The sequence below is a fragment of the Chrysemys picta genome, chromosome 7 (genome assembly GCF_011386835.1).
Source record: "Chrysemys picta bellii isolate R12L10 chromosome 7, ASM1138683v2, whole genome shotgun sequence".
Lineage (NCBI taxonomy): Eukaryota > Metazoa > Chordata > Testudines > Emydidae > Chrysemys > Chrysemys picta.
The window spans coordinates 404,516-423,836 of record NC_088797.1 but is presented as its reverse complement, the minus strand read 5'-3'; the positions used below and the strand labels follow the sequence as shown (position 1 = coordinate 423,836).

Sequence of the window (19,321 nt, the reverse complement as noted above, 5' to 3'; positions counted from 1 at the left end):
CAGCCCAACAGCCAGGGCACGGCGACTCGCAGTCACAGCTGGGAACGGCAGCCCAACAGCCAGGGCACGGCGACCCGCAGCGACAGCTGGGAACGGCAGCCCAACAGCCAGGGCACGGCGACCCGCAGCGACAGCTGGGAACGGCAGCCCAACAGCCAGGGCACGGCGACTCGCAGCGACAGCTGGGAACGGCAGCCCAACAGACAGGGCACGGCGACTCGCAGCGACAGCTGGGAACGGCAGCCCAACAGCCAGGGCATGGCGACTCGCAGTCACAGCTGGGAACGGCAGCCCAACAGCGAGGGCACGGCGACCCGCAGTCACAGCTGGGAACGGCAGCCCAACAGCCAGGGCACGGCGACTCGCAGCGACAGCTGGGAACGGCAGCCCAACAGCCAGGGCATGGCGACCCGCAGCGACAGCTGGGAACGGCAGCCCAACAGCCAGGGCACGGCGACCCGCAGCGACAGCTGGGAACGGCAGCCCAACAGCCAGGGCACGGCGACTCGCAGTCACAGCTGGGAACGGCAGCCCAACAGCCAGAGCATGGCGACCCGCAGCGACAGCTGGGAACGGCAGCCCAACAGCCAGAGCACGGCGACCCGCAGCGACAGCTGGGAACGGCAGCCCAACAGCCAGAGCACGGCGACTCGCAGCGACAGCTGGGAACGGCAGCCCAACAGCCAGGGCATGGCGACTCGCAGCGACAGCTGGGAACGGCAGCCCAACAGCCAGGGCATGGCGACTCGCAGCGACAGCTGGGAACGGCAGCCCAACAGCCAGGGCATGGCGACTCGCAGCGACAGCTGGGAACGGCAGCCCAACAGCCAGGGCATGGCGACTCGCAGCGACAGCTGGGAACGGCAGCCCAACAGCCAGGGCATGGCGACCCGCAGCGACAGCTGGGAACGCTAGCCCAACAGCCAGGGCATGGCAACTTGCAGCGACAGCTGGGAACGGCAGCCCAACAGCCAGGGCATGGCGACTCGCAGCGACAGCTGGGAACGGCAGCCCAACAGCCAGGGCATGGCGACCCGCAGCGACAGCTGGGAACGCTAGCCCAACAGCCAGGGCATGGCAACTTGCAGCGACAGCTGGGAACGGCAGCCCAACACCCAGGGCATGGCGACTCGCAGCGACAGCTGGGAACGGCAGCCCAACAGCCAGGGCATGGCGACCCGCAGCGACAGCTGGGAACGCTAGCCCAACAGCCAGGGCATGGCGACCCGCAGTGACAGCTGGGAACGGCAGCCCAACAGCCAGAGCATGGCGACCCGCAGTGACAGCTGGGAACGCTAGCCCAACAGCCAGGGCACGGCGACTCGCAGTCACAGCTGGGAACGGCAGCCCAACAGCCAGGGCATGGCGACCCGCAGCGACAGCTGGGAACGGCAGCCCAACAGCCAGGGCACGGCGACTCGCAGTCACAGCTCTGAACGGCAGCCCAACAGCCAGGGCACGGCGACTCGCAGTCACAGCTGGGAACGGCAGCCCAACAGCCAGAGCATGGCGACCCGCAGCGACAGCTGGGAACGGCAGCCCAACAGCCAGGGCATGGCGACCCGCAGCGACAGCTGGGAACGGCAGCCCAACAGCCAGGGCACGGCGACCCGCAGTCACAGCTGGGAACAGCAGCCCAACAGCCAGGGCATGGCGACCCGCAGCGACAGCTGGGAACGGCAGCCCAACAGCCAGGGCACGGCGACTCGCAGTCACAGCTGGGAACGCTAGCCCAACAGCCAGGGCACGGCGACCCGCAGCGACAGCTGGGAACGGCAGCCCAACAGCCAGGGCACGGCGACCCGCAGCGACAGCTGGGAACGGCAGCCCAACAGCCAGAGCATGGCGACCCGCAGTGACAGCTGGGAACGGCAGCCCAACAGCCAGGGCATGGCGACCCGCAGTCACAGCTCTGAACGGCAGCCCAACAGCCAGGGCACGGCGACTCGCAGTCACAGCTGGGAACGGCAGCCCAACAGCCAGAGCATGGCGACCCGCAGCGACAGCTGGGAACGGCAGCCCAACAGCCAGAGCATGGCGACCCGCAGTGACAGCTGGGAACGGCAGCCCAACAGCCAGGGCATGGCGACCCGCAGTCACAGCTCTGAACGGCAGCCCAACAGCCAGGGCACGGCGACTCGCAGTCACAGCTGGGAACGGCAGCCCAACAGCCAGAGCATGGCGACCCGCAGCGACAGCTGGGAACGGCAGCCCAACAGCCAGGGCATGGCGACCCGCAGCGACAGCTGGGAACGGCAGCCCAACAGCCAGGGCATGGTGACCCGCAGTCACAGCTGGGAACGCTAGCCCAACAGCCAGGGCACGGCGACCCGCAGCGACAGCTGGGAACGGCAGCCCAACAGCCAGGGCACGGCGACTCGCAGTGACAGCTGGGAACGGCAGCCCAACAGCCAGGACATGGCGACTCGCAGTCACAGCTGGGAACGGCAGCCCAACAGCCAGGGCACGGCGACCCGCAGTGACAGCTGATGATGACAGCTTGATACTTTCTCAGTCTTGTAGGTCTGTCAGGACATCTCTGCCGCTCTTATATATCTCCCCAGTGTGTATGAGGACAGTTAGATAGTTATAGATTGTCTAGGGGAATGCAGACCTCCTAAGGGTAATTTTGCAGAACTCATTACACTCTTGCCTGACAGTCTCTCCTCTATTTGGTTTCGATAAAAAATTATAGTTTACGATTTTATTCTCTAACTTGTATGTGAAATGCTGACCTTCCTTTTCTAAAGAGGAAGAATTCCCCTGGTGGTGGGAGAGATCTGCATGCTTCAAGAATCAGCATGTCTATGGCCTGGTCCTTTCTGCACTGATATGCCATGCTGCACTCTGAAGGTAAGGAGGGAAATGGTGCTGAATGTATTATTCATTTTATCGCCCTTTGGGAGTTTGTCCCTATGATCCTGCTTCAGAGAGAGTAGCAAACTTGAGCTCAGAGATTGCTCTGAAAACATTTCAAGTGGATAGCAATCTCCCTGTGCTCAAGGAGGTTGGGCTTATTTGTCTCCCTTCCCCCACATGGGCCCCTTATAGGTCTGTCAAGGAAGGTATTGGCCTGGGGCTCAGGGATGGGCTTACGGTGACCAGATGTCCTGATTTTATAGGGACAGTCCCGATTTTGGGGTCTTTTTCTTATATAGGCTCCTATTACTCCCCACCCCCTGTCCCAATTTTTCACATTTGCTGTCTGGTCACCCTAGATGGGCTCCTCCAAAGCTCTACCTCCTCTACTACATTGGAGCCACATGAGCCATAGAAGTCTGTTTCCACTGAAGGACAGTTGTGTGTTACAGGAGTCAGCAGGGGGAAGGAGTTGGGCTTGTAGATCCTTGCTGCACTCTCCAGCGTTGGCAGCATCAGTGCTGTATCTGGTGCTCTCCATCTGCAACCCGCAGGGTAAGCGAAGACAGAGGAGGCCATCACGCTCCACAGCCAAAAGCATGATTGCTGTTGCGGGCTAGAGAGACTACAGCGCTATCTTCCCCCAGGTGCTCTATCCTTCTGACATCACGCTCCTCATGGAGATGGGGAAGGGGGACTGCCTGCCCCAGAGCCACTTCTTTCCAATCCTGCCAGGCTCCCTTCCTGCCAGGGGATGGGGGGCCAAGACAACACCATCTAGACTGGGCTGCATCTTGCCTACCAGGGCCAGCTGAGCTCTGCAGCAAGACACTCGATAAGAGGGGGAGCAGGAGACAGAGACCTTTCCTTTCATTGCTGGCCTTTCTGGGCCTAGATTGCTCCCTGAAGCAAGCAGGGCACCAGCTGATGCAAATGCCTCCGAAGGGGAAGTGAAGCTGAGGGGACAATCTCCTCAAAAATCCAGTACAGACCTGGGACACATCTGGGAATTAGACAAGACACATTGAGTCCAACTGTTGGTCTAAAAATTTGAAGCAAAATTTGGAATTTCCCTCAGAAAAGCTTTGCAGTGGGGAGGGCTGATTAAGCCACTGGCTGCTGTAAAAACAGAAAAAACTGGAGGGAACATCAGGAAGTAGGAAATAACCCCTGCTCCAGAGACTGAAAGGTCTGATGCCGCCCCTAATCCGTAAGGCTGAAGTACCCATTGCAATGGATGTGTGGACCTTAGCATGAAAAGAAAATATATTCCAGGAAGGCATAAAACATCCCTTACGTAGCAGCAATGGTTTGGCTAGGCCAGGAAGATTTCTGGACCTATCCCTGAGAAGGACCCCATTCTTCTATAAACAGAGTTGGGAAGGGTGTACAAGAAGTCGTAAAGACTCTTGGCCTGATGTCTCATGAATAAGGCTACAATTTTTTCATGGAGGTCGCGGAAGTCACGAATCCATGACTTCCAGCGACCTCCATGAATTCAGCCCTGTCGTCTGGGAATTGCAGCGGGGGGACTCCGGCTCCCCTGGAGTTCCCAGCTGCCGTGGGCCCTATGCAGCTCTTAACTGCTGCAGGTGGTGGTGAGCCTCCCCGCAGCTCCTGGCCGCTATGGGTGGCAGGGCTTCCCTCCCGCTCACAGCAGCCAGAGGCTGCCGGGCGGCGCGGCCCCTGGAGTTCCGAGCAGCTGCGGGCACTGTGGGTCCTTCAAAGCTCCCGGCGGCCGTGGGGGTATCCTGGAGCTCTGAGCCCCCACAGGCGGTGGGGGCCCCCAGAGTGGCCCCGCAGCTGCCAAACCTCTGCAGGCGGTGTGGGGACCCCGCAGCTGGGCTTCGTCAGGGATATTATTAGTAAAAGTCAGGGACAGGTCACGGGCTTCTGTGAATTTTTCCTTATTGCCAGTGACCTGTCCATGACTTTTACTAATAATATCCATGAGTAAATCTTAGCCTTAGCATGAATTATACTAACCTCTTCCTTCTAGACACAGAAACATAGGACTGGAAGGGATCTTCAGGGTCATCGAATGCAACCCCTTGATACTGCAGGCAACTTCGTCATATAATCCTATTCATAAACTAAAACTAGTTGGGTTATTTGCCTGCACTAATCCTATTGGGAGGCTTTTCCAGAAACTCACCGCTCATGGTTAGAAACCTTCTTCGAATTTTCAGCCTGAATGTATGCACAGCCAGTTTATACCCATTTGTTCTTGTGCCAACATTGTTCATTTTGCTTAAACAGCTCATCTCCTCTCAGGTGTACATATAGACACCAGTCATATCCCCTCTCGGCCTTCATTTTGCTAGGCTACACAAGCCACACTCTTTTAGTCTCCTCTTGTAAGACAAGCTCAATTCCCCTGATTGGCATTGGAGCCCTTCTCTGTACCTGTTCCAGTACGAATTCATCTTTCTTGAACCTGGATGACCAGAACTGCACACAATTTTCCAGATGAGGTTTTACCAATGCCTTGAACAATAGCATACCTCCCTATTTCTACTGCAAATACTTATACACATATATGCCTTTATCTGCATCTGGGACTTGAAATGGCCTTCTTGCTCACCCAGCCCAGACCTTGCACCTAGGACCCCATGGGATTGGCCTCCATTTGCTCCTGTATTCACACTGGTTCTTACCTGCATCTGGGACCCAATAACTGTATTATTGCAGGCCAACTCTGTCTTGTTGATTGTGTCCAGCACAGCAGTTTTGCCCACAAATTCTTTATTGGTGCTTAGATGCCGTTCCAGGAGGTTCTGTACATCAGCACTGTACTGGTTAGTAAAGGCTTCTTCATACTGATCTGTCCAGAGCCGAATCCGGTTCTCCCACCCCTCAGCTGTGTTCTCATCCAGGGCATGTGCTTCAGAAGGAGAATTCTGCATCAAAGAACATAGGGTGAATGAATAGCACTTGCTGGGAGAAAACTCGATCCTAGAATCTCTGGTGGAAGTGCTGGAGCTCACCAACCTTCTTCCTCTATTGCCAGAACTAGCAAAGTGAATTGCTCACCAAGCCCTGGGGCCCCACTCAACTACTCAGATGATCACATGGGTACCCAAGAGGTGGTACCATTTTACACCCTCTAGCACAGAGCATAAAGCTGCTTCTTACTAGCGAGCCATGGAAAATGTTGCATTGGATGAAACCCATAAGGGGCACACTGCTTGAATTGTCCTATATGGAGAGAAGACAGACTCAGAGGCATGGGGAACAGAGAAACAAGACCGATTTTTCTCACTTGCCTCCTTACCTCCTCCTTTTTCCCTGCTCCTCTTGCATACTCTTCCCCTTCCAGCCCTTTATTCCCCACTCCTCATTTTGCTCTCGCCCCAACATTCATTCTATACACCTCTACCCCAATATAACACAAATTTGGATATAACGCGGTAAAGCAGTGCTCCGGGGGAGCGGGGCGGGGCTGCGCACTCCGGTGGATCAAAGCAAGTTTGATATAACGCGGTTTCACCTATAACGCGGTAAGATTTTTTGGCTCCCGAGGACAGCGTTATATCGAGGTAGAGGTGTAGTTCCCAACCCCCAAAACAGAAAGGACAAAACACAAAAAGGTAAAAGTTTAAGAATAAAAAGTAGAAATAGGCTAGTAAAAATGCACACTTGTGTAGAGGTTGCAAAAAGGGAAACTTAGAAATAACAGAACAGGTGGAGGATTAAATAGTAGAAATAGACACATAATAAAATAGTTAAAAATAACAAAACAAACACTTCACTCCAGTTCGGAACATTACAGATGTGCCCATTGTCCAAGCACTCATCATTCTGTGTCTTGATTACTGCAACATCCTGCCCTCTGATCTTGACAAATGCAATCTTGTTCCGCTCATATCCACTAAGAATGCTGCTGCTAAGATCATTTTCCTAGCCTGTCACTTTGACCACGTGTCTCGGTATCTCTCCACCAGCTCCCTGGTCTCTACCAAATTAAACGTAAGTTGTTTGTATTCACTTTCAAGGACACTCAGGATCAATCCCCACTTTACATATAATTTCTTATTTGCTGCCAATTCCTACCTCCAACTGACCCATGATTCCAGCCTCCATCACCTAGTTGTAAAGTTTTCATAAACATGCACCTTCATGTTTTCTCCCAGGCTAACCCCTGCGTTTGCGAGGCACTCACCATAAACATCTGCAAAGCTACCTCATTATCCTCCTTCAAATGCTCCTTTGCTGTGATGCCTACAAAGAACTTGACAACAGTCAGGCTGCTGGTGTGCTAAGACCACTGCCTACCAGTAGCACTGTCTCATGGTTTCCCTGTAATCCCACATATCTATATACATCTGTTTCTTGTTTCACACTTAGATTGTAAGCTCCTTGGGGTAGGAACTGTCGTTTTGTTCTTTGTTTGTACAGCACCTCGCACAACAGAGTTCTGGTCCATGACTAGGGCTCTAGGCATGACGATGATGTAATTAATAAATAATTTTAAAATAAATATGTAAGTATACAATATTAGCACTGTTAGCTTGTCCTACCTTCCCTTCCATTGTTTTTACACTGATTTGCTGCATTTTCTCTTAAACCAGACTGTTTTTTACATGTTTGTGCAGCACCCAATACAGTGGAGGGCTCTAACCCTGAGCACAAATAGAGTGGGTGCAGAACCGGGCAATGAAAAGTGGCTAGAAGCATGGAAAGACCTCTGCATGAGACGATATTGAGAAGGCTGGGATTGTAGTTTTGACAGGAAATTAATGAGGCCATGATAAAGGCATTATTAAAAGTAAATGAGAGAAAATATAATTAGGTGCTCCTGTTTACCCTCTCTTATAAGACTACAGCAAGGGAGCCAAACAAAATTGGAAGGCAATAAATTTAACAGGGAAATTCTTTTTACATGACATAATTAACCCATGGAACTCTCTGACACAAGAGATATTGAGGCCAAGAATTTAGAAGGATTCATAAAGGACTGAAATGTTTTTGGCACTGATACTTCAGTGACAGGCACCACAGAATAACCTCAGAGCATAATAAGAAAATTCACAATTATGTTAGATCAGATAAACAAAGGATAACAATATTCAGAAACATGAGTTACATATATAATTGTCCACTACAGGATTTTGTGCAACTTCCTCTGAACCATCTGGTACTGGCGACTATCAGAGCCAAGATACTGAACTAGGATGGTGAGACATACCAGGTACAATCCAGACTAATGACTAGCTGTGTCACCCCTGCCCTCTATCCTGGGGGGCGCTTTACAATGCTTTGCTGCTGTAACCTCCAGCCTGGACTCTACCCTGGTATGTCAAAGTGGCGCAGCAAGCAGAGTTTATGCACAGCTTGTTTTTTTAAATGAGGTTTACACTTTAAGCACTGGTATACCAAATTTTAAGTGAGTCTCAAGTGTGATGGCTGGAAACAGTCTGGTGTTGTCTGTGCTGCAAGGACACAAAGAGGGTTTTCTAACAAGCCAGGGAAGACACTTGCTAACCCATAAAAAAATCCGACCAAGTGGGTATTCACCCACGAAAGCTCATGCTCCAATACGTCTGTTAGTCTATAAGGTGCCACAGGACTCTTTGCTGCTTTTACAGATCCAGACTAACACGGCTACCCCTCTGATACTTGACATAAAAAAATCATTACAGAAGGACCAGGGCCCACTGTCAAGGTGCAGGAACAGAAATACAAAGCATGTTGGACCTAGAAGGAATTAAAGCTTCTGACAGTTCTTGGGCTTCGCCTGGGATCTGGATCTCTCAGAAAGACAACACTGTAAGGTTTTGTGCTGACTGTAGAAAACTCAATGCTGTCACAGAGCCAGATGTGTATCCCATGCGTACAACTGATGATATGCTGGACATTTTAAGCAAAGCTAAATATCTCAGCTCTTTTGATTTAACTAGAGGTTACTGACAGATTCCTTTCAAAAAGGATGCACAGAAAAAAATCTGCTTTCACCACTGATACGGGACTCTATGAGTCCACAATGTTACCGTTTTGGTTAATGCAGGGAACATCCTTCCCCCTAGACTTTGTCTCCTGGTACTCAACTGGAAATGTTTTTCAAGAAGGGACTGAAACGGTAAAAGGGAAGGACAAACATGCCAAGGCACCCCCTTTCTCCCTCAGTGCCCATTGCATTCACTGCACCTGAAATGACAATGGGAGAAAGGGTCCTGAATTAAGAAGTTTGGTCAGTAAGATTGCTGAAAGCATATGATGAGAAACGGCACCAGTAGCATTTTAACTTTATTTTCTTATAACCCTTTCTGACTTTTATGCCTCATTACTTGTACTCATTTAAAATCTCTTTATAGTTAATAAACTTGTTTAGTCTGCAGAAGAGAAGAATCAGGCGGGATTTGATAGCTGCTTTCAACTACCTGAAAGGGGGTTCCAAAGCGGATGGATCAAGACTGTTCTCAGTGGTAGCAGATGACAGAACAAGGAGTAATGGTCTCAAGTTGCAGTGGGGGAGGTTTAGGTTGGATATTAGTAAAAACTTTTTCACTAGGAGGGTGTTGAAGCAATGGAATGGGTTACCTAGGGAGGTGATGGAATCTCCTTCCTTAGAGGTTTTTAAGGTCAGGCTTGACAAAACCCTGGCTGGGATGATTTAGTTGGGGTTGGACTAAATGACCTTCTGAGGTCCCTTCCAACCCTGATATTCTATGATTGAATCTAAGACTGGGAGTGTGTTGGGATCACCCTGCAGTCTAACCAAGGCTGGTGAGAGCCAGAGAGTAACCCCAGCGTGGCTGACAGGCTGAAGTTGCACACAGACACTCAGGGTGTGGCTTGCATGCTCGAAGGCTGTTTGTGAACAATCCAAGTGGGAACTCCTTCAGCAAGTAAGGCACCCAAAGCTGCAGGGCAGGGGTGACACAGCTGCTCATTAGTCTAGATTGTACCCTGGTACATCACAGATGGACCTTGGTCTGATCTGATAGATAAATGCCACATTTCTATGACAGTGCTTTGGTCCAAATGTAACCCTTTCCCCAGAAATTGTACCTGTGAGACAACCATTACCAATCCAGAAAGCCTGAATACTTACATTCATCCTTCCCAGTTCATGGGGCATGGAGAGGAATAACACCATTTCTATTATGGACCCAATATTATTTAAACTTATATGGTATTAGATACCAAAGTGATAGACAACTTACAAGTACATTAGATTAGATTAATCAAATGACAGCTTACCTGACTAGATACTGGGCCATGACTCAACCCTGCGTTCTCGGACCCAAAATCTCTCCTCACAGCTGTCACTGATCAGCCTCACCCTAGGTAGCAGGATGGGGTTTACCCAGCAGAGAGAAATTGATGAGTCCTCTCAGGTGAAAGCAGAGTTCACCAACCAATGGGACTCAGAAAAGGTTCCTTTGTGGTGCGTGAAAGGTCAGGGCTTGTCCAGAAGCTAGTGTTGGAATCAGAGAGCCCCACACAGACAAATCAGGAAAAAAACTACTGAGAGAAGTGACACAATCATGCGGGCAGCTCAGTTCCACTCACCTTCATCCGCAGAGATTTCCGTGAACCTTCTCGAAAGGCCTGTGCCCAAAACAAGAGAACGGTGCCCATCAGTATTTATACCCTTTCTTTAGATTTCTATAAAGCACTCTCCCCCCACTCGATGGAATCCAAGGATCACATTTAAATTAGATAACATTAAACATGTAAATTCCTCCCAGCCCAATGGCCCAGAGATCACAGCATTTCACAAAAGATGGCCGAAGCCACAGGAAGATTTAAACAGACCTGAACAGAAAAGCCCCACAGAAGGACTCCAGCAGACATTCTGAACTGAGAAAGTTCACCCCCCCCCCCCCCCCCGACCTGACTAAGGCAAAATCTTGGGACCACGAGAAAGAGCGAGCTGACCAATCTCATCTGCCTTGGTAAGGAGGAGGGTCGGGGACCATCTCTCATTGAGCTTTATTATTCAGTAATACTAAGAATTGAACCAGATGGTTTTATCAGCAACCACTGCAGATCACAGAGGGTTGGTGCTATCAACTCCTTAACCCTAATGAGTAAGCTGTATTCTGTTATCTCTGTGGCTGCAGATCAAATTCAAGGAAAGCCCAAGTAAGTAGCAAATTACACTAATCAAGCTGCTGGTGAAGAAGACACAAATAGCATGTATTGTCTGCTTCACAACACACACAGGCATGATGAAGAACAATCCAAAGCTATTTGAAATCCCCAAACCCTTTCATCAGACTCAGACCACCTCAAAGAAAGCCACCCAGAAGTGCCACAAGTTGTGGGTAGTCCAGAAAGGGAGCTGTAAGACAATGAAAAGCACGCATGGAGATCTCCTTCCCAAGAATCAGCTCACCCCATGCAGAACAGTTCTGCCTCCCCCCCCCCGCCCAGTAACTGCATCCCACACACAGCACACACCTTTGAGAAAGAAGAACAGAGTCCTCTTAACATTTCAGTCCCATCATATCAATGAACCCTCTGCCACAGGCAGATGTGGACCCCTGAAGAGGTTTTTCTGAACTCTGATGAACCAGCAGGGGGAATGGAGATGCAATTCAAAACCAAACCTAAAGCCTCTGAATACCAATGGGCAGTGTAAGGAAACAAAGGGGAAGACAGATCAATCTGTAAGCTCCAGGCTGGGGTGGCCAAGCAGCTCATAAAGATGAGGCAGTGGTGGGACATGAGGACTTCCTGCCCATACAGGCATTGCTTACACAGAGTAACCAAAGGATGACCCACATTTGGGCATGCTGACCACAGTAGGGGTCAGCCTGCACTCACCAATACTGTGTCCCGCATTTGGTCTGGGCTGTTTTTGCCATGCTCAAATACCTTGATTTTCTTGGCCTTTGGTGCAGTGCGAGCTTTCTCCATACTCCTCTTCCTCTTCTTAGGTTTGTTTCTGCGGACCCGATTAACAGTGAGAGTGATGCTTGTGGGTGTGTGCTGCGTAGCTGTGTACAACACTGTGGAGGGGGAGAGCTCCTCATCCCAACTCTCAGTTGCACTACTGTCTCCACCTGCAGGGAGGAGTATCATGTTAGCAACTTTATGTCTACCATGGAGAGATCTGCATGTCCCCTGGTCCCCCTTCACGATGATTTGCTAGTTAGACATTGGCTCCCCAACCTGAGAGCCCCACAAGCTCAACCTCCCCTCCACCACTCTCCCAACCTTCTGACACTGCACAAGATGACATTACTGCATATTTGGTCTCTCTGCCCCCCAGAGAACTTGCCACATCCCTCGAGTCCCAACGGTGAAAAGGAAAAGACACATGAGTGTGTTTATCACAGCTGTAGGTGATTAGAGCACTGAGAGACAGTAACGAAGAACCTTCTGGCCCTGTTGGAGGAGACAACAGTGTCACCATTAGTCTCAGCATAACCGCAGCCTTACCTGACACATTGTCCTGCTTCCGGCGGCGGAGTCTGATCACTTTCCCCCTGCTCATTCCCCTGCAAAAGGAGAATGAACAATTGAAGCCAGTTTTGTAAGGGTCAGTCAACCTGAAAGTCAACCAGATGTCACAAGCTGCATGCCCTCTAAGGGGCCTACGGTGGTAAGAGCATCAATTTATCATTCTCATCTCCACTCCTAGTGCCCCCAACACTTGTCAGGTTGACAGAGCTAAGGGGGAGGGCCGATACTTGGCAAAGCACTCGACAGAACACTTCAACCAGCAACAGGAAGTCCATCCCCAACTCAAATGTGATAGTCTGGCATTAGAAGCCGTCCAGTTCTGCGATGCATCAGAAGTTACCTGCATTTGTCACACTTGATGAGGAAGCCATCTTGAGAGAGAGTGCAGTGACACCAGCTGGGAATGGACTCTCCCTCTGAGGAACTCTCACTGTCCCCAGAGTTCTCCTCGTCAGGAGAGTGCAAGCCATTCAGCTCAGCACGAGGGATGATAGTCTGAACTGGGGGAGATGCTGGAGGGGTCGGAGGAGGAGGAGCTCCATAATTATGATCCTGAAAATAAACATCTCCATCAGAATTATTTTGAACATAGGGAGTTCAAAGTCTCAGGGTATGTTTACACTGCAGCTGCGCTGCTGCTGCACTTCTGGCGAAAGGAGAGAGCTCTCCCATTGGCTTAAGAACTCCTGCCTCCACAAGTGGCGGTAGCTATGTCGAAGGGAGAAGCTCTCCTGCCAACATAGTGCTGTCCAATCTGCTGCTTAGGTCGGTGTAACTTATGTCACTCCGGGGTGTGGATTATTCACACCCCTAAGCAACATAAATTATACCAAAGTAATTTATAGCGTAGGCATAGCCTAAAACTCAGCTCTAACTCAACAGCCATCCAAGAAACCAACAAACAATCTGAATGGAAAACAGCAGTCTGCAAACAGCTTGAAGCAATAGCTTTGAGAGGCGTGAACTGCACTATTTGTCTCAATTTTTTACTATTTGTCACTATTTTTCTCAAACCTCTGAGAACAATTCAAATGTCAATATTGACTGTTTCACTGCTAATTGTTTTGAAAAAACATCCAGCTAATGTGCTTATCCCAAAATCTCAAACCACTTTCCATGCTTTCCCTCTGCAGATGTCATCTCCAACTTCTCCCCAACCTTCCCAAGTTCTGACAGGTATGTGTTTTCAATATGAAAATCTGCAGCACGCTGAAAACGAAGTGTGAAGACAGTGTAAAATAAATTGCAGTTGGTATCAAACACCACCAGCGAGGATACTGTGGAAGGTGTTACACATTCATAAACTTTGTTCAACAAAATCCTCCATTTTAAAATTTAAAGGAAGCTGTTGCAGATTTTCCTATTTGCCTCACAGAGCATTACAGGAAGCAGGGGATCTTGCCACTGAATCTACATCAAGCTTGCTGAAGAGAACATGGGGCCTTGAGAGTAACAAACACACAAGATGCAGGAAGTTTGGCAGGACTCAGTCACACTGCTGTTGCCCCAAAATAAGCTATACCAGCAGTTTTCAAACTGGGGCACACGTACCCCTAGGGGTACACGAGCTCTCATCAGGAGGTATGCGAGAAAAATCCTGTAATGGAAGACAACGCATTTTATTTAGTACAGAGGTTTAGTACTAGTGGGGCAAGGAGGAACATTCTGTGGGGGAAGCAGCGACACCAGCCCTGCACAGTGTGGCTTGGGGAGGGAACGCCGTCTCCATTCCTTACTGGGCCAATCTCAAATGTTTGATTGCGTCCCGCCCAACCGAGACAGACTGAGTGGCCCACTGAGGTGAGGCTTGCCCAACAGTTAGTAAACCTCTAGAAGATGTTGCTAAAGGGAAGGCAGAAATCTGGGGGGGGGCGCGTGACCCCCGCATGCTCCCACCCCCGCATTGCCGCTGTCTCTCTCAGATGGAGGTACACAGTAGACTGCATAGTACGCAGCCTACAAAGTTTGAGCTAAACAAAACTGCAGTTCAGGTTATGTAGGGAAAGGGCTATAGAAGGAGCAAGGGAGCAGAGTGTAAAGGAAGGGGCTGGTACAGTGTAATGCTCTGCAGATTAAAGGGTGAGTACTCACTGCATAAGGCAGCCCTCGATAGCTGTGCCTCTGGGTGGCCTCATAGCCATGACTGGAGTACACATTCTTCTCATCGACAGCTGGACTAGCTTCCACGGACTCTGGGCTGCAGAAAATTGCCAGAAGTAAGATCCATCAGTTTGGAACCAAATTCCCCCTTGTCAGGCACTTGCCAATATCTCAGCATTCTCCTCTTTCCCACTCGGCAGAAGTGTAAACTCACTGTTAAGAGATCTCAGGGAAACTGAGGTACATTATCCACTTCACAATGTGGCCCATACATGGAGGATGGGGGTGTAGGATAAACCTGTGATTGACAGACAGAACAGGCAGCTAAGCAGGGTTCATGCTAGATAAGGGGTAACTAACTCATCTCCTCATGCTGAAGCAGGAGAGGAGTAAGAAACATGCTGACACAGCCAGACACATTATGTGCATACTCTCATATTCCTCCACTATCTTCACATTCACCTCCAGATACAGTTCAGGATTTCCTGCCTTGATTTTAAAACCCTCCATGGACTTGTTCTATCTGGGCCTATGATCCTTATCACACCCTTCTTGTGCCCCACTCCACGCCCTCGGCCTGGCCAGTGCTGATTTAGTCTCAGTCTCACCACACTGACACACCACCACCTTCTCCTTCTTTAAATCCAAAAAGAGCATCTCCAAACTGCAGATGAACACACCTCTCCTGCCTTTATGCCTGTTCTTCTTCCCCTCAGCTACTAAGGCTATGTCTACTCTACGGACGTTACAGAGGCACCGTGTACCGCTGCAGCTGCGCTGCTGTAAGGTCTCCTGTGTAGCCGCTGTATACTGACAGGAGAGCGCTCTCCCACTGGCATAATTAAACCACCCCCAACAAGTGGTGGTAGCTATGTCGGCAGGAGATGCTCGCCTGCCGACATAGCGCTGTCCACACTGACGCTTTTGTCAGTGAAACTTTATGTCAGTCGGGGGGGGGGGGGGGGGGGGGTTTGGCACCCCGACCGACAAAAGTGCTAGTGTAGACAAAGCCTTAGTGTCACTTAACTTCACAGTGTTTTGGGATATAATTTGTATGGAAGCTACAGTTGTCCTAAAAACATCTTGCACAGTTTGGGATGGTTAAGATTCCATGTTGCAAAGAAGGGTCAATAAAACTCATGGCTTGGACAGAAAAGGGCATAGGCAAAGCAGGTTGGCTTTATGCTTCCTACATGCCGACATGTGTTGAACGGGAATTTTTTTGCTAACTTAAAATGACAATGCATATTTTCACCACACGGTGGCGAAAAATATCAGGTCAAAATCAAGTATAAAGTGTGCTATTGGTGAAGGACTGCAGGAGTTCTGGGCAGAGGAGGGATAGATGCAATTCAGCACAGGGAAGCGGTAGATAATGAGGGCAGCAACAGAATACCAGAAAGGAAATACCCTCTCAATTGAGAGGCATTCCAAAACAGGAGATGGAAGAGGACATACTACTGCACATGTACAATTATAGGTTGCATTGGAAATGACACAGGAAATAAGTGAATCACATCTGTAGTTCCCGGGCAGGTCTACATTTAAAACACTGCAGCAGTGCAGCACGCTTCTGTAAGGTTGCTACTTTGCCAACAGGAGGCCTTTTCCTATCAGTGTAGGTACTGCACTTCCCCAAGAGGCAGCAGCTCTGTCGATGGGAGAAGCCCTGCCATCAAAATAGCGCTGTCTACATCGGGGGTTAGGTCTGTATATCTGCATTGCTCAGGGGTGTGGCTTTTTCTCACTCCTAGGCGACGCAGTTATTCCAACGTAAGTTTATAATGTAGACTTGGCACCAGTCTCCCCTTCAAAGATTATAGCACAGGAGAAGGGGCAAAGCAGACAGAAAAGCAGGATTCTCACTCCCGGGTCTTGTGTTGCCAGTGTGAATCCGGCAGAACTCTAAACACTAAGGGCATGTCTCGCCTACAAAATTATGTCAACTTCAGTTACATCGGCATAAAGCCGCCACAGTAATTAAATCACTTTTGTGTGTCCACACTACACTCCTTGTGTCAATGGTGCGTGTCCTTACTAGGAACGCTTGTACTGACTGTAGTGTCAAGTGTGGGGCATTGTGGGATGGCTTCTGAAAGCCAATAACAGTCGATGTAAGCAATGCAGTGTCTTCACTGGCACTGCATTGACCTAGCTACATTAACATGGACTCTACACTGCTTGTGAAGGTGGACTTAGTCAGTGTAGCAAGGCTGTTATGTCGACGGGAGCAAAATTTTAGTGTAGACACTTACATAGTTAGGTTGACATAAGCTGCCTTGCGTTGATCTAACTCTGTAGTGTCGGCCAGGCCTAAGGCTTCGTCTATACAGGGACATTTAGGAAAATTAATATGCATTAACTAAAGGTGTGAATTTAAAGTGGATTAGTTAAACTGCATTAAGCGTTTAATTCAGGGCATGGCTACACTTGCAGATGTAGAGCGCTGTGAGTTAAACCAGCCCTCGGAGAGCGTAGTAGAGAAAGCACTGCAGTGTGTTCACACTGTCAGCTGCAAGCACACTGGCGTGGTCACATTTGCGGCACTTGCAGCAGCATTGGGAGTGGTGCATTATGGGCAGCTATCCCACAGAGCACCTCTTCCCATTCTGGCTCTGTAGCTTGTGGGAAGGGGGCAGAGGGTGCGGGGCATTCTGGGTCCTGTCCCAATGCCCTGTGATGCATCGCATCCCAGCAATCCCTGTGCTTCCATCCATATTTGGCGTCATCTTTCAGCGTGTTTTGTACTGCACTCTGTCTTCCCTTTCGGTCTGCAGGAATGGAGCTCGAAGTGCTGAGAAATATGCTGATGAGTCTTGCCAGCACGTCGCATTTGGCAGTCGAGTTACTCCGTAAGCTACAAACTGACAGTGAGGAGTCCGACGATGATGTTGACTCGCGTAACGCATATGACACGAGATTGCTTGTGGCATTCACGGACATGCTCACCACCGTGAAACGGCGCTTTTGGGCTCGGGAAACAAGCACTGAGTGGTGGAATCACATCGTCATGCAAGTCTGGGATGACGAGCAGTGGCTGCAGAACTTTCGGATGAGAAAAGCCACTTTCATGGGACTGTGTGCTGAGCTCACCCCCACCCTGCAGCACAAGGACACAAGATTGAGAGCTGCCCTGCCGGCGGAGAAGTGGGTGGCTATTGCAATCTGGAAGCTGGCAACTCCAGACAGCTATGATCGGTCGCTAACCAGTTTGGAGTGGGAAAGGTGATCGTTGGAATCGTGTTGATGCAAGTTTGCGGGGCCATTAATCACATCCTTCTCAGAAGAACCGTGACTCTGGGTAATGTGCATGACATTGTGGCTGACTTTGCACAAATGGGTTTCCCTAACTGCGGAGGGGCAATAGATGGGATGCATATTCCAATTCTGGCACCAGTCCACCTAGCCTCCGAGTACGTTAATCGGAAGGGGTATTTCTCTATGATTCTCCAGGCGCTTGTGGATCACCGTGGGTGTTTCATTGACATTAACGCAGGCTGGCCCGGAAATGACGCATGCATCTTTCGGAACACTGGCCTCTTCAGGAAGCTGCAAGCTGGGACTTTTGTCCCATAAGATCACTGTAGGGGAAGTCGAAATGCCCATTGTGATCCTTGGAGATCCCGCTTACCCTTTAATGCCGTGGCTCATGAAACCCTACACAGGGAGCCTTGACAGCAGCAAGGATCAGTTCAACAACAGGCTGAGTCGGTGTAGAAGGACTGTGGAGTGTGCTTTTGGCCATTTAAAGGGCCGCTTGCGCTGTCTGTATGGGAAGCTGGACCTGGCCGATGACAACATCCCCACGGTTATATCCGTGTGCTGTACCCTCCATAACATTTGTGAAGGGAAGGGTGAAAGATTTAGTCAGGCATGGAACTCGGAGGTTCAACACCTGGAGGCTGAATTTGAACAGCCAGAGAACAGGGCTATTAGAGGGGCCCAGCACGGGGCTGCAAGGATTAGGGATGCCTTGAGTGAGAAATTTGAGGCTGAAAGCCACCAGTAATGTTTGGTGCCCTGCACGGGAGAGAAGTGCAGTGGTTCCAAAGTTAGTAGGAATCTGTGTTTGCTACATTGACTTGCAGTGCCTGTTGCTCTCCTGGGCTAAGGTATCTTTTACTTAATGCAATAATAAAGAATGTTTTCAAAGCCAAAAAATCCACTTATTGAAAAGAAAATTCATGTATTGAAAAGAATCACAACTGCTTGGGAAACAGAGAGGGCAAGGGATTGCGGTGGGGAACGGTTCAATCACAGATTTGCATATGTCCTGTTATCTTACTCTGCCTTCCTGTCTGGAGTGCTGTGCAATGAGCACTGCACTTCAGGCAGGCTAAAATGCATGGTGATGGTGGTTGAGTGCAGTGGGTAAGGGTCATAGTTTGCAGGACTGAGTGGTGAAGCTACAGGTGTTGGAGGCAGTTGGTGGCGATAAGAACCCGGATGTGGGGAAAGTGGGTTGGAGGTGACATGGGGGCACAAGGGAAAGAGTTTTGGAACAAGGGCTGGGGGGGGGGGAGGAGGATAGTGCTCCGCCTGCATGGCTACGAGCGCCTGTATCAAGTCCGCTTGGCACTCCATAATACTTAGCAGCTGCTCTGTGCTTTAGTGCCAGCGATCTGCTTTCTGCTGGCAGACCCTCCTTTCACTCTCCCGCCACTCGTGCGCTTTTTGATTTTCATTAAGGGACTGCTGCATTACTTCATGCAGCGTGGCCTCTTCCTAATTCTTTTGAGTCTTTCAGCAGGTGATAACATGGACGGCTGAGATCTCAAAGTTGCATCTGTAAAGGCAAAATGCAACACTTAACAGAGGCAGCATTGTTCACACCAGACAGAGCAATGATTCGCCCGTACTTAAAGGCAAACACCGTCTACACAATAGCAGAATTTGCTCATCCCAAAGCGAGCGCACATAACCCACAGGAGCCCCAGAATGGTGA

At 50.0% G+C, this 19,321-nt stretch overlaps 1 protein-coding gene across 13 annotated transcripts in view; it reads right to left on the bottom strand.

The window, feature by feature from the left end:
- The window catches only part of SETD5 (SET domain containing 5), a 148,027-nt gene that overhangs the window by 67,893 nt on the left and 60,813 nt on the right, over nt 1-19,321 (bottom strand). For 10 of the 13 annotated variants that reach the window (XR_006173008.2, XR_010589364.1, XR_010589363.1 and 7 more), the window contains exons 2-8: nt 19,081-19,162; nt 14,368-14,473; nt 12,617-12,828; nt 12,253-12,311; nt 11,686-11,873; nt 10,375-10,413; nt 5,517-5,759 (exon numbers count right to left, since the gene is read on the bottom strand). Coding sequence is in view for 8 of the 13 variants with exons in the window: in XM_042844244.2 (XP_042700178.2) it covers nt 5,517-5,759; nt 10,375-10,413; nt 11,686-11,873; nt 12,253-12,311; nt 12,617-12,828; nt 14,368-14,473; nt 19,081-19,162 (929 nt within the window). In the remaining 5 variants the exon portion in view is untranslated. The remainder of the gene's footprint in view (nt 1-5,516; nt 5,760-10,374; nt 10,414-11,685; nt 11,874-12,252; nt 12,312-12,616; nt 12,829-14,367; nt 14,474-19,080; nt 19,163-19,321) is intronic. The other 3 variants (XM_065552788.1, XM_005296006.5, XM_005296005.5) reach the window with 1 other exon arrangement.